Genomic DNA, 16183 nt, shown 5'->3' with positions numbered 1-16183 from the left:
GATTTTCCCTGAATTTTTGTGTAAAAACTCAGAATTGAAACGTCTCAAATTAACGTTTACATACCGCAAAGTCCCTGATGAGCTGAAGATGGATGAAGACCATCACTGACGCAATACTGCTGCCCAGGAAATCCAAGTTTGTACATTGAACCACCAATTACATTACCCCTGTTTTCAAGCAGGAAAAGAAAAGTAATATCAGTAGGAGTAGTGCAGCCAGGAAAACATTTGCAATAATTAGTCAAGTCTAAAATAAATTATTTGGAGTATGAAAGCCATTGAAGTTGAAATTTTTCGTTGGAAATCACAGCATTTTCTTATTTTATTTTACTGACCCAGGAGCATAGTTGCAAACATAGATCTTGGTGTAACCTCGAGATGGATCCTTGTAATAAGCGTAGCCACAACCCACAAGGTATGTTTCAGCCCAAACCATCTGTCATATTGTAACAGATGGATGATGGCCACCAGGATGGTAGAGAGAGGGATGCCATGGGAATTGGAAGGTATGCAGGGGTGAAGGAGAGATTCCATTGCCATCAAGTGAACAAACGGCATCCATTTTAGAAGCAGAGACAAAAGGATCAAGAGAAAGAAAATGAAGAATAATCATATTAGCACATGGAATACAGAATCCATCATATATATACAGTAATCTTAAAAATCAATACTCTTTTGCAATACATAATTTTAAATTGCGATAAGTATAATTCAAGTTAATCCTAGTTAAAATTTTCTTGCAATATCAATGTTATTTTAGAAATCAAGCAATTTTAACATGCACCAGGAATAAAAATGTGTAATCATGTGAAGGTCAATTATTAAAGTCGATTGTCAGTAGTTGTGCATACATTACTAAATGTATTAGAACACTATGTTAACTATAACAGTGTTTTGTTTGTCACTTGTGAGAAAAAAAAATAATAAAGTATACAACTGATTATGTTGATTTATCAGCGAAAAAAATATAGTATATCAAGGAAAGATGTAAAAATATAGCATACAATTATTGAGATAGAAGATAAGAAGTTCTGTAAATGAGGTTTACTGGTAAAAATTTACTTTTTGTAGGTGTTGACAATTGAAATTATTCCGACGATTATTTTTTTTTTTTTTCACAAAACGTCATTGCAATGTTACTGTATAAAATTTCTACTTAATTTGATAAATATTTGCACTTATGATATGGATAAGGAGAATGGAATAAATACAGATGCTCGTACCAGGAAATCATTTACGCATTGTACTACATTGAGGAAAAACAGTACAAGAAAAATTATCCAAATAAGGAAAGTCCTGATCAAAGGATTTTGTCATAACATCAGAACTTCTATTACAAACTTAAGCTGTTAAATGTGCATGGTAAAGGATCTATTGAAATACATTACATAACTTGAGAACAATTACTATGAACTATTAAGTGAAAATAAGAATTGGTGCCTCAGCTTTACTTACCAAGTGCTGCTATTGTTACCTGCATCCTCTGACTTAACCTTGAGATTTAAGTCGACACCAGCATTCTGTAACTCTAGTGCCTCCTCAAGGAACTTTCCCTGTATAAACTTACATCTAGGACTTAACATCACAAGAGATTCAGGTGAGGATTTTCAAGGATGAATGTACTTTCCATTTTGGATTATATTGCAAAGACTGCAATAAATAATAAAAGTTTTTATAGAGTCATTTTAGCAAGAACTCGTTACAATACAGATGTTCTATTAATATTTTTATTAATGCAGTATAAATGGTTGATCAAGGAGATTCAAAATTAACTTGGCAGTATGGGATGAAGTTTCATGACCTTACATGATATGAAAATGGATGACAATGAATCCGGAATATGTTAGGAGGAATTAGGATAGGGGTTTAAGGGACTACTTTTTACTAAGGTTCTGCGGCTTTTGTCAACAAAGTATTTTTTTTTTCTTTTATAGCATTTGGTAGAGATCTGAATTACTATGGCCAATTTTTGGGGGGCATTATAATGATACAGGTTTACTATAAGTAAGGAGAATGTGCTACATAAATATTATCACCTATGATTCCATACTAGAAAATTAGATAAACTTATTATTGAGGAAAGATGTCTGTGACAAAAATTAGTCTGTAAGATAGGTAGCACATACAGTATATATAAAATGTGCATATTCTTGGAAAGTGTGCGGACAGATGCAAACAAGAAAGCATAATTAAAAGTTCAAAAGTAAAATTAAAATACAGGTATAACATTTATCATCGGACTAAAAGTGGACAGGTTAGCAAGATCAGGAGGATTTTATGAAGGATTTATAGGATCTGGGTTACCAAAGGGTTAAGGGTGACCTCTATAGCAGGATAAACGTAGCTTTTAACTAATTTCATCTAAAGGAGTAAATGGGAAACAAATGGTGTCAATTAAAATATGAATTATATTTTTTTTTTTTTGATTTCAAGGAAATGGGATATCTGACAATAATAAGATACCTAAAGGTGAACTATATAACATGATACAACAAATCACCTGGTTGTAGTGCAGAGGAGTTGCAACAGATCGCAATGTTAATAAGCTAAACGATAAAAGGAAACCGTGAGATATTAGTCAAGAATACAAGACAGGAATTGCTTGCCAAGTAATTTTGGAATATATCTACTGTTCCCTTGTTAGTATTAAACGATATGTAATGACGCAACTGAGGTAGGCCTACTTCAGAATGTGTAAAGAATTATTTTTAGTATTCTCCTCAAATACACATTTCAAAATTTATTCTTGTGTTAGGGTATTAATTCAATTTCAAAATCAGACTTTGAGGTGTAGAGTAAACGAGCACAAAATATCAGTAACTAATTTCAAATTGGCAAAACAAAATCTTTCATCAATGATGAAGGATATATGTTCTAGTAATTCTTCAACAGTATGTAATACTGTACCTAATTCTTTAATGTTTTCCAACTTTAAATTATGTAGGAAAATTACTCTTCCTCTATTCATGAGATGTTAATGGTTGTGCTAAAGTTTGAGATAAATGGTTTGTAATTTACGAATATTTAAAAGGTAATGTGATGTGAATGTTTGAGAAGCTTTATTTGAAATCCAAATTGTATTATGAGGATAATGACCCTGTTTCAACAATACCATGAATCCACTGCCATGAAGTCCCATTTTCGGAAAAAGAAATTTGTCTAGGTTATTGTAAAGGTGAGGACTTTCTTTTTTAAGACCTAAATGGAGAGAATTTTTAGGACGTATGGCGCACAGTAGATGATGTACATGATTATGTGAATGGAATGGTTTCTTGAGGTTTCACATTAAAGTCTGATTTAGAAAAGCAAAATTAATTCTGCTGCAACAGACAAAGAAATTAATAAAATATAACCGTGCAGAGTTGTAGCTATATCTTAAAAGCGAGAAGGCCTGACTCCTATTAATGAAAGACATTATGGAAAGTAATCTACTATCGTCGTCCTATTTAGGTTGCAATAGCATACTAATGTAAACAAAAACAAAAAAGAATATGTGAAAGAAAAAACTTTAGGAATATAAGCTATAACAGCAGCAAGTGGTAGAGTACAAACAATTATATTAAGCACGTTTGATTAGAGGTAGGCCTACAATTCCCTGAAATGTGTATGAGGTAACTGTTAATACAGGGACTAGAAAAGGCTATACAGTATATATATATATATATATATATGTATATATATGTATATATATATACATACATATATATATATATATATATATCTATATATATATGTATACATTTATATATATACACACACATATATATATATATATATATGTGTGTGTGTGTGTATATATATATATATATATATGTATGTGTATATATATATATATATATATATAATTGATACTGTACTTTTGTTTCTAGAACCAGAATAAGAAGGATGCAAGAGTAAAGGAAAATAAAATTATTAAGTGGAAAAGAAATGTTGAAGGCTCGTGATTTTAAAGCGAGGCTATCAACGTTATAAGCTTAATGATAAAAAGAAGCATGGATGAGGAAAGGAAAAAGAAATTGGCTTTAGTACAATTAGAACGTGGCAACATTGCTGCACTTCCTCTACTCTACTATTCTTCATGAACTAGGATGATCATGTGAAGACAAGTTCCAAAGCATTACCTGTGGAAGAAGAATGGCCGAAATTAACACAATTTTAACAAATATTTATCACAAAAAAAAAAAACTTTCAATATTGATATTTATCTAAACAACCACAAGCTTCATATAATCTTGAAGGAATAAGATGCCCAATGAAAATTCTGGGATTTCCACTTTGAAATCAGCTTAATTGTAAGAACCTCTCATATTCATTAAAAAATAAAGAGTATTACTGAATATTATCCCTATCATATCTGAATCGGAATGACCGCGAGTGTTAAGGCTATGTATCATTTTATTTACAATACTAATCGTAAATTATATTTTTGTTATGCTGTTCAGAACTATCTTTGTTCAAGTGAGACATGACCATGAACAATAGTATTGGAAAAATTTGTATATTAATTTAAATTTTCTACGAGGAAAATGGAGATAAGTTCAAAGTGATTGAGAATCTCTCTTAATTTGCAGATGCATAAAACATAAATCTGATTAAAGTACAAAATAAATTGTGGGGAGTGATGTTGTGTCCATGTTCTGAGTGATTGTAACTATCCCTCCCATGATTCCTTACCAGGCATAAAATGATTGAATCTGTCCGGAAAAAGTAAATAATAATAATAATAATAGTGATAAAAAAAAAAAAAAAAAAAAAAAAAACAATGCCACCTTCCACCAATTATGACTTCTCTTGGAATATGAGGTGGTTTCAGTCTGTAATCACTATCGGCAATCAGCCTTAATGATATTGAGGGGCTAATGAATGAATAGAGGTTCTTGACCCATATATCAAAAGAAGGATTTAGAAGAAGAAGAAAGTTTACACTGTTAAAAAACTTGCAATTTTCCTCGGAAATTTTCCTTAAAAATATAGTTCTCAGCCATATTTCAGTAAAATACAGGCAACCGTAATTTTACCTCAATTTTACGGGTTAGTGACCGTAATATCACTCCTTTACGTCAATATATATGTTTTAAAAGGGTAAAAAGCCTGGAATAAATGTTGCCAGACATTTATGCCTGTAATTTATTGGTTGGCCGGATTGTAGATACTAATGATTTCTTTCATGCAATTTATATATATCCTCCAACTGGGCCTAAATACTATAGAGAATCTTCATGTCTTACACCTAAAGAATTTCTACCTTACGTGATTTTCAAGCAGATTGCCAACAGCCTCTTTGTTTACCTACTATGAGCAAAAGTGAAATTGTGCTGCAATCTCACAATGTTTTTAGGACCTCTGTAGTCTCAAAATATGGGAGTATCTAGGTCATATTCTACCATTTGCCATTACCGTGGAAGGCAACACTGAAGTCAATCGCCTCCTTAAGACTGAAACTCTTTCAATATTTCTTGACTAACCTACCAGAAGTTAGCATAAAAACTACTTCACTAGTAGTAGGCCTTAAATATTATGATAATTGCTCAAACCCTGGGCTGGACGAGATGGTAATGGAAAGTGAAAAAAGCACCGTATGTTTTATCACTAATAATTGTGCATAGCCTTGGGATAATTGAGAGAATCTTCAAAAAGGGGGTGTTATTCTACCGGGAATAGCCTATAGCTTAAGGACTGGTAAAACACAGCAAAAGTTTAGCTATTCTTAATAACTGTCGACAATTAAACCTACCAGATGGGCTTCCACATTTCCCAAAAGCTACTCCTTTGCAGGTAGTAGGTTAGCCAGGGCACCAGCCACCCATTGAGATATTACCGCTAAAGAGTTATTGGGTCCTTTGCTGCCCAGACAGTACTACATTGAATCACTGTCTCTGGTTACAGCTTATATTGTCCTTGCCTACACCTACACAAAATAGTCTGGCCTATTCTTTACACATTCCCCTATATCCTCATACACCTGACAACACTGAGATTATCAAACAATTCTTCTTCGCTCAAATGGTTAATTACTGCATTGTAATTGTTCAGATGATACTGGCCACAAATGAAGTGACTCCCAGACTACTTACAAGATTATCTTGTAGAATGTGGCATCAAGAGGCAAAACCTGATGAAATGGAGTTAGGAGTGTTGGTGAAAATAGCAAAAAAAGGAGACCTGACTGATTGGAATAATTACAGAGGCATAACACTTACATCAGTTGTCATGAAAATATATAGTAGAAGAGACCGGAGAGAAAGACTGCTGAAAAGCTGAGAGGTGAACAAGCACGATTTAGAAAAGGTAGAAGTTGCACTGACCAAATTTTTATTTTGAGACATGTAGCCTACAGCAATGCATAGAATGTGGAAATCCCCTTTTGATGGCATTTATGAATTATGAAAAGGCCTTTGATAGTGTGCACCGGCCAATTTTGTGGAGAGTCCTGCGTTATTATGGAATTCCTCTTAAATATGTAAATTTAATTAAGTCTGTTCATGAGCATAGCAAGTGCAAAGTTAATGCTAATGGAGTCTTATCAAATGAATTTCCAGTGAACAGTGGAGTACTCAGAGGGAATGTGTTGTCACCTATGTTGTTTATCCTCCTCATGAATTTTGTAATGCGTAGAGCAGTCAGAGATGCTGGAGAAGGATTGGACTGGATTAATGATGGGAATTTAACAGATCTAGAGTATGCTGATGATGCTGTCCTTGTTGCAGAACACCACAAGATCTGCAATGCTTGCTTACCAGAATGCATGAAATATCACACGAGGTTGGGCTGAAGATCAATTGAAGAAAGACAAAGATGATGAGAAGGGAGTATGCAATGGAAGATGAAATATCATTGGAAGGAGAAAAGATTAATAAGGTAGAATCATTTAAGTATTTAGGAACTATGATCTCCAATACAGGGTCTTTTAGAATTAGAGGTTAGTGAAAGATTGAAAAAAGAATATCAGACCATGGCTAGGTTAAGTGAAATTTGGAAATCAAATCGCCTAAAATTACATATAAAAATCAGACTATACATCAGTTTAGTGATGTCGGAGTTACTGTATGGAAATGAGTCATGGTATGACAATGAAACAATCTCCAATAGATTTAGTAGATTTGAGAACAAAGCCCTCCGAAGGATATTGGGAGTTAAATGGCAGGACAGGATTAGAAAAGAAACTACGAGAGATTACTCGAGTGCCAAATGTGAACAAGATCATGATGACGGGAAGATGGAGAAGGTTTGGGTATGCTCTTCGCACTCCCCAAGAGAGTTTAGTTCACCAAATGTTCAACTGGGCTCCACAAGGGACTAGAAGAGTTGGAAGACCAGGCCTACATGGCTGAGGACCATGAAGCGTGAAATAGGAAATGGTGAATGGAGAATTATTTAATTAAAAGCTCAAGATAGAGACGACTGGCGAAAAATAAAACCGAGGCCCTTTGCATCAATAGGCGTAGGAAGAGATGAGGATGATGATGACTTGTTCAGAGGCTACTTTCCTATAGGTAAGGGTAGAAGAGACTCTTTAGCTATGGTAAGCAGCTCTTCTAGGAGAAAGACACTCCAAAATCAATCCATTGTTCTCTAGTCTTGGGTAGTGCCATATCTTCTGTACCCTGGCCTTCCACTGTCTTGGATTAGAGTTCTCTTGCTTGAAGGTACATTTAGGCACGCTGTTTATATTATTTTTCTTCCTCTTTTTTTTTTTTTTAGTTTTTATAATTTATATATGAAAGATCTAACTTAATGTTGTTACTGGTCTCAAAATGTTTTATTTTGATTGTTTATTACTTCTCTTTTAGTTTATTTATTTCCTTGTTTCCATTCCACACGACTATTTTCCCTGTTGGAGCTCTTAGGCTTAAAGCATCTTGCTTTTTCAACTAGTTATAGCTTAACTTGTAATAGTAATAATAATAATAATAATAATAATAATAATAATAATAATAATAATAATAATAATAATAATTAGTGAAGCCCTTTAGTGCCCATAGATTCTTTGAATGTGGAATCAGCACAGGCATTAGCTTCAGATCTCGGCGTTTGGAAGCAGTACAAATGTTTTATTACCCTTTTTAGCTTTTGACCCTTAGACAGTCTTTTTTTCCTTTGGGGAAAAGTATTGTTTGACATTTTTTCTAATCAGGTCTTTACTTTTCCTTTTATATAACTTTGCTCTCACATCTTTACCAACTAATTCTTTATTCTTGATACCGTAGGAGTTTATCATCTATTTTCTCTGGCAAGAATGTTTTTTTAATCAATTAACCTTGCCTTAGGGCAACGTAATTTTTTAATTTGAATGGTAAATTTATATTTTATTAAAATTCAAAACTCTGTAGCCTATGTATCATTGGGTTTGTCTGCCCTAACCGAATCTAGTCTGTCTGATAGAAATCTTAAATTTTGTGCAAAAACGGTCGGAAACAAGTACTTTTGTACATAAAAATTTTTTTTGGGAAAGTCCCTCAATTCCATTCGTGTTTTATGGATAATTCATTGCCTCTCAAGGATATATATATATATATATATATATGTGTATATATATATACATACATATATATATATATATATACACACACACACACACATATATATATATATATATATATCATGGTCCTGGGTCTGGGCACCAAAAATATATTATATATTACGTCTGGTAAACTACATAACCTCCTGTGTTCCAGAATCACCTGTTTGTGTTTACATAAACCTGTTACACTTGAATAATACTCGAGCTCTGAGTAATTATGCAACTCCCAGACGACATTATATAACAACACTGAATATCCAAAGGTCTCTTAAGTACACTTAAAACAAAAGTGAGTTATTAATTACTTGAACTATTCAAAACTACCTCTTACTTCGATTCTTAGTCAGCGATTAAGAGAGAGTTCTGTAAGAAATAATGGTGATCGAAATGATACCCGCTTTACAACATTAATACAGAATATTATCACCAAATAGAACAACTCAATATATCAAATCTGAATAGAACCTTAGACGAAGACAAGAAAATATTCCACTTATTTCACTGGAAATTAAATTTTATGCAAATATTTAATCTTGATATTTAATGAATATAGTTAACACTTTAATGATTAAATACTAAACAAAATTTACATAGAAGTAACTGATACACTTACTTTCTTTAGGATCATACGAGGTAATCGAACAGTTAAATCAACATAAATACACTTCACTCTTTTCACCTAAATCTCACAAGGGCAGTTACAATAATTTATATTAAACACGTATTTATATTAATAAATTACATTTGAATATTATTCAATTGCTTTATCAACGTTTGAACTCACTACACATGATATATGTTGGGTAAAAAATTCACTTTGGAGAGGCCACACACTTGAGGAGAGAGGATGTTGGTTCTTTCACAGGGACGGGCTGGATCTCATCTGCTGCTATGCATGCCTGGGCGCGTATATATATATATATATATATTGACTTGAAATTTCTAGATCCTTCTAGGTCAGGGAGTCTAGAAGCTTGGGGGCAGTGGTTACGGTGCCAAATTTGCCAACAATCATGTAGTAGATGAATACCAATGCACAAGCAAGGCAACTCTTTCTCGGCTAACTTCGACCAACTACCTACTTGAAACATTAAAAAAAAAAGACAAAACTAACTCTGGGGGTTTTCGAGAACATTCCAACCACGTGGAAATATAACATGATGTAATACCTCATGAAAGCATGAAGAAATTATATAAGCCCTCGTTTTCAAACCTCTAATGATTCTTACAGCATACTTAGATAGGTTACATAAGACTTCGTAACAAAATACGGGAAATGAAATGTTAATTCTTGAAATTAACGTAAATTTATATTTACTGACTTGAATGAAAAATACAATGAAATGAGTAACGAAGGTTTTATGCAATTTACATACAATTACTTTAAACCTACATTTGAAGAACTCACCTTACGAGCAAGCTATGCACCTCTTGAATACACAAATGAAATACGTTATTGAAATATTTACTTTACGCTAGACCAGCCTGGCAAGATAGCTCCCCCTAAAAAAAAGATTATTTATTCTTGGCCTGAATCCACTGATTCAGACTGAGATAAATAATCTGCAATAGACCAGCTTTGTAAGATAGCTCCCCCCCAAAAAAGATTATTCATTTTGGGCCTGAATCCACTGATTCAGCCCAAGAGAAATAATCTGCAAACACATTCTCCTTACCTGATATATGCTTTACATAAATACAATACGGTTGCAAACATAATGGCCACCTAGGTAACCTTTGATTATTATTCTTCATCTTATCAACAAAAGTTAAAGTATTGTGATCTGAGTAGACTGTAATCTCCTCATTCTGTGGTCTGTTTATATAAACTTTGAATTTTTGTATCGCTATGATTAGCGCTAGTATTTCCTAATTCAACTGTTGAGTAGGCTCGCTGATGTTTCTTCAGCTTCGATGACATAAAATAAACAGGGTGAAGTATTCCTTCATTGTCTTCTTGTAATAAGACAGCTCCAATCCCATTATCTGACGCATCCACTTGGATAAGGAATTTCTTGTGCAAATCTGGTGCTTGAAGTATCGGTTTTGAAGTTGATATGGCCTTCCTTTGACTTTTCCTTTTTCCTGGTATTTCGATAACGTAGGTCCGGTCACTGCTCTTCTCCAAAATACTGAATGGTTCTTGGAAGACGTTGGTGAGAGGAAATTTCCTTATTGGGGAGTAAACGAATACTTGCTGTCCTACCGCAAACTGTCTGCTCGTACTCTTCATACTAAACTTTTTCTTCGTTTTTTCTAGACTTGTTTTCACGCCTTCTAGGGAAAATTTCCTTATGTCGCCGATCCTTTTCCTCAAATCTTTGACATTTTCTCCATCCATTTCCTCTTGATCCTTCCCTTTTTCTGCTAACATTTTAATCGTTTCTTTCCTGAAGGGTTCTCATCTTACTTCAATCGGGCATAAGAGAGTTTTCTTGATGTACTTGTTATGCTTTCCAGCCATCTGACAAATGTGACATGCACGACAAAACTGGGTCACGTCCATATCCATAGGCCAGAAAAAAGGTTTCATAATCTTCTCCATCGTCTTCCTTATACACATGTGTCCAGTCTCGTGCGCTACGGCGATCACCTGTCTTCTCAACGGTGTGGGAATCAATATCTGATGGTATATCCCCCATTCGGCATTCCCAGGGATATTGGCGGATCTATGCTTCCTCATTAGCAACCCATCTTTAAGATAATAACAGGTGGGAGACTGCTGCACCTCCGTCTCCTCCACCACACGGTACAATAACCCTGTTAACATCGCATCCTTCCGTTGCATTCCTATCAGCCTTTTCCTATTCACTTGTAATACTTCTAACACTGAGTTTTCTATTTCTCCCAAAATCCATTACTTCTTTGTCTTCCTGTTCACATGTATGTCGTTCCTCTTCTCTCGGGCTTTCTCCGGAATTCTTCTCTTGCATACCATCAAGGGAATCCTCTTCTTCTGAAAATAAATCCTCCAAGTTCATCGCTCCTTTGGTTTCTTTTTCTTCTTTACAGCCACACTCTTCTTCATACTCCTAGTCGTCACACAACTAGGAAACAGATACGGGTAGTCCTTCTCGAATTCAGTTTTAGGACTAGACTTTAATGGTTTCTCCGTTATAATGTGACTCAGCACAAAAGGTGCCCCACTAACCTCATTACCCAGCAGGACGTCTACTCCTTCGACAGCCAATGAATCCTTTACCGCAAAATCCAAATGACCTGTCACCAACTCACATGACAGTTTCAAACGGGAAATAGGGGTAACCTCCTCACCTCCTATTCCCTTCAAAATAACCAAGTCTCCCGTGAGAGACTTTCATCAACGGGTGTACCCATCGTGTCACCACACTATGTTTACAACCAGTGTCATGCAATATCTTGACCGGGTTTTGCTCTCTCCCATCTATTGCTGCCAACATACTTTCATAAATATATAGTTTAAAGGCATCCACACTGTTTGGGTTTGTCCTGGTTGTCATGTAAATGATAGCTGGTTTATTTTCCTCTTCGTGTGAAGGGGATTTATCCTTAACCACATGAGCAACTGCTTTTAGTTGGTTCGACCAACATTCCTTACAGATATGACCTCTCTTGCCACACTTTGAACAGACAATATTTACCTTCTGACCGTGTTTCACGATACTTGAAGAAGGACGATTTGACGATTGTTGCTGTGGTACTATTGCATTCTGCTTTCGAACAGTACCACTGGTACTTCCGCTGTAGCTATTGAATCTGTTTACATAGTTATTACTGAACTGGCTTCCATGGTTCGGTGAATACTTGACATTTGGTCGGAACGACGGTTGAAACTTCAAACCCGAGGAGGGTTTACGACTGATAGTATTATGATCTTCACTTTGCGAAGTAGCTTTACCAAGTATTGTCACCTCCCTCTCTCTCTCAAGTACGCTTGAATATGTACAGGAATTCCTCATAAATGTTGTTGTAGTACTATCAACTCTTCTAAATCAGCCATTTCCCTCAAGTTAGCAGCCTCTATCCATCTCTTAAAACATCTTTGTACCTTAAAAGAGTAAACCAAGAAAGTAATTTTTTCGTCCTTCCTCAAACTTCTGAATCTTTCATTGAAATATTCAGGGGTCATGTTATACACTTGTAGCACGCTCCTCTTCACTTCTTGATACTCCTTCCTATTGGTCCTGAGACAAGGAAAGATAAGCACTGCATCCTTTCCCAATGAGAACACTCTGCAATAACACAGACCATTTATCTTCTGGCCATTCCATCGTCGATACGATTTCAAAATGATTGAAGAATTCGTCAGGGGCCTCTTTGAACCTTGGAATTAGCCTCTGGGCATCTGACACATTAAATACGGGATCGTGCATAGCAGGGATCGCCTCTGTCTGCATTGCTGACTGTGCACGAGCATTCAACAGTTCCAACTCCCTCGTATGTCAGGCAATTTCTCTCGCCTCTTCTTTCACTTCTTCTTGCCATTCTCTCTCTTCTTCTCTTTCTTCTCGTCTTATTTCCACTTCCCTTACATGTCTTGCTATCTCTCTGGCTTCTTCTCTTTCTTTTTCTTCTCTTTCTCTCTCTCCTGCCATCATCTTCAACTTAATCAAATTCTCCTCCACTGCAATTCGTCGAATCTTAGCCTCTACATTCCTGTCTGCTTTCATCCCTTCAGTTTGTGGGTCAACTAATCCTTGCTTCACTACAAATTCTGCTTCAGCTTCCTCCAACGGTTCACGAGTCGCTACAAGTGTCTAAGGCTAGACACTTGATTTAAGCTTTAATTATCCCACTCGTTGCCTGGCCACCACATGCCATTAAAATAGAGAGCCACTGAGGTTTAGTTACATTAGCTTCTGATAATTCCGAGCATTTGGGTTTTCCAAAAACTCTTGGATATTTAGCTGTGCCATTTTGAACTTTTACAAAATATTTATACATCCAAAAAAATATATCCTACTAATACACAGAATCCTATCAACACTAAATTAGTCAAACCTTTAATGAAATCAGGGCCCTGTTATCACCAATATTTAAAACAGACTCGCTCAATCCCAAGGGCCTGAGCATCAAAAATATATTATGGTTCTGGGTCTGGGCAACAAAAATATATTATATATTACGGCTGGCAAATTACATCACCTCTCGAGTTCCAAAGTCACCTGTTTATTTTTACAGAAATCTGTTACACTTGACACTTGAATAATACCCAAGCTCTGAGAAATTATGAACTCCCAGATGGCAAAGGCACTGAATATCCGAAGGTCTCTTAAGTACACTCAAATAAAAACAGAGTTATTATTTACTTGAACCATTCAAAACAACCTCTTACTTCGGTTATTAGTCAGGGTTTATGAGAGAGAGCTCTGTAAGAAATACTGGTGATCGAAATGATACTCACTTTACAAAAATAAATATATTCTATAAAATTTTACAACATCAATACAGATAATTATCACCAAAATGAATCACTCGAAATATTAAATCTGAACAAAACCTTAGCCCAAGACAAGAAAATATTACACTCTGAATATTATATAATCACTTGTTTCACTGGAAATTAAATTTTGCACAAATATTTAATCTTGGTATTTAATGAAAATAGTTAACACTTTAACACTTTAATGATTAAATACTAAACGAAATTTACGTAAAAGTAACTGATACACTTACTTTTTTTTTATCACATGAGGTAATCGAACAGTTAAACCAACGTAAATACACTTCACTGTTTTCACCTAAATCTCATAGGGCCAGTTACAAAAATTTATATCAAACACGTATTTATATTAATACATTACACTTGAAATATTATTCAATTGTTTTATTAATGTTTGAACACACTAAAAACGATATATGTTAGGTGAAAAAGCTATTCACTTTGTATAGGGCACACACTCGAAGCATTTGAGAAGAGAGGATGTTGGCTCTTTCACAGGGATGGGCTGGATCTCTTCTGTTGCTATGCATTCCTGGGTGTGTGTGTATATATATATATATATATATATATATATATATATATATATATATATATATATATATAGTGACTTAAAATTTTTAGATCCTTCTAGGTTAGGGGGCTCTAGAAGCTTGGGGGCAGTGCTTACGGCGCTAAAGTTGCCAACAATCATGTAGTAGATGAATACCAACGCACAAGCGAGGCAGCTCTCTCTTACCAAACTCCACCAAATTACATACTCAAAACTTTATAAAAAAGATAAAAGTAGCTCTGGGAGCCTTTGAGAACATTCCAACCACGTGGAAATATCTCATGAAAGCAAAAAAATTTTATAAGCCCTTGTTTTCAAACCTCATATGGTTCGTACAGCATACTTAGACAGACAGTTACATAAGACTTCGTAACAAAATACGTGAAATAGAAAGTTAATTCTTGAAAATAACGTAAATTTACATATGTTGACTTGAATAAAAAATACAATGAAATGAATTACGAAAGTTTTATGAAATTTACGTTCAATTACTTAAACCTATATGAGAGGAACTCACCTTACGAGCTGGCTCTACACTTAAATACAAAAATTTAAGAAAATATAGCCTATGTTTTACGAGTAGTCTTTCTCTTACTTCAGCAATAATGCAAAAAAAAAAAAAGAAAGAACATTTTATATAAAACATGTCTGTAAAATATAACAAAAATCTTTGACATTGCTACAGGTGGGACAAAGCTCACTGATATTTTTACTTAGAGTAAAGTCCCCAGAAACTCGGCAGTTTGTAGGAAGGGATGTGGCAAAAGAATGTTCCCATCTGGATATGAATCAGGAAAATAAGTTGTGTTTTAAGCATATGAGGTTTTGTGATACTAGAATTTATGTGATATAGCATACAGGCAAAAACTACTTTAAGAAAATATGCCAACATAAAGGGAGAACTGCCAAGTTTCTATTAGAGAAGTAAAAAGGGGATGGTGAAAATTATATTGGGGAATGTGGCTCCAGATTTTTTAATGTGATGTTTCTAGAGAATGGAGGCTTTATAGGCTTTATAGTCAGATTATAGGCTACTAGAGACCATGTCCGAGAGTTGGAGAAAGATTTGATGAAATGTGCATGTAATAGCTGAGATAAGAAAGAAAGGAAGTCAAAGCGGGGTTGTATTTGCGATATAAGGCTAGGTATTGGGACCGGGGAGGCCAAAAGCCGGATTGACTCTGCTAAGAGTGACGATTGAATGTTGATTTAAAGCAGTAGGTAGGAGAAGAAATTGAACGTTTTCTGAGATGAAGGTAAGTAAGATCCCATGAATATGATGTTGGATAAAAAAAATGGAATCGATATTTATCATGACGCAAGAGGCTTTAGAAGTGTGACAGTTAGGTGCCACCTTACGCCCACCTTCGGCAAACGTTACAGATCGCTGGGCGTAACCATAGCTGTCAGTCAGGTATATACCTGTCTCTTTATGAAACCGTGATTCCAACTCTCCAGCTATGAAAAATATCCAATTATAAACCTACCACTTGAGATATGATAATCTTCATGCCTCCTCTTTACTATTTATTTGCCTTTGCGATTTGCATTGCTCTAACGACTGGAAGAGAAGTGTGTAACAGAAATAAATGGGCACGCCCCATCTAATGCACCAGCACTGCAGGGCACGATTAGAGCTACGAGTACAATTACAAACGCTCTTCGCTAAACTGATAGCTGGGTTATCTTT

At 35.0% G+C, this 16183-nt stretch overlaps 1 protein-coding gene across 7 annotated transcripts in view; it reads right to left on the bottom strand.

The window, feature by feature from the left end:
- The window catches only part of LOC137650081 (venom allergen 5.01-like), a 613638-nt gene that overhangs the window by 33719 nt on the left and 563736 nt on the right, over positions 1 to 16183 (bottom strand). For all 7 annotated transcript variants that reach the window (XM_068383159.1, XM_068383153.1, XM_068383154.1 and 4 more), the window contains 2 exons: positions 336 to 436; positions 65 to 168 (listed from right to left, as the gene is read on the bottom strand). In XM_068383159.1, the coding sequence (XP_068239260.1) occupies positions 65 to 168; positions 336 to 436 (205 nt within the window). The remainder of the gene's footprint in view (positions 1 to 64; positions 169 to 335; positions 437 to 16183) is intronic.

This window comes from Palaemon carinicauda, chromosome 11 (genome assembly GCF_036898095.1).
Source record: "Palaemon carinicauda isolate YSFRI2023 chromosome 11, ASM3689809v2, whole genome shotgun sequence".
Classification (NCBI taxonomy): Eukaryota; Metazoa; Arthropoda; class Malacostraca; order Decapoda; family Palaemonidae; genus Palaemon; species Palaemon carinicauda.
Note: the sequence above shows the minus strand (reverse complement) of the source record. Positions and strands in the feature narration are given on the sequence as shown.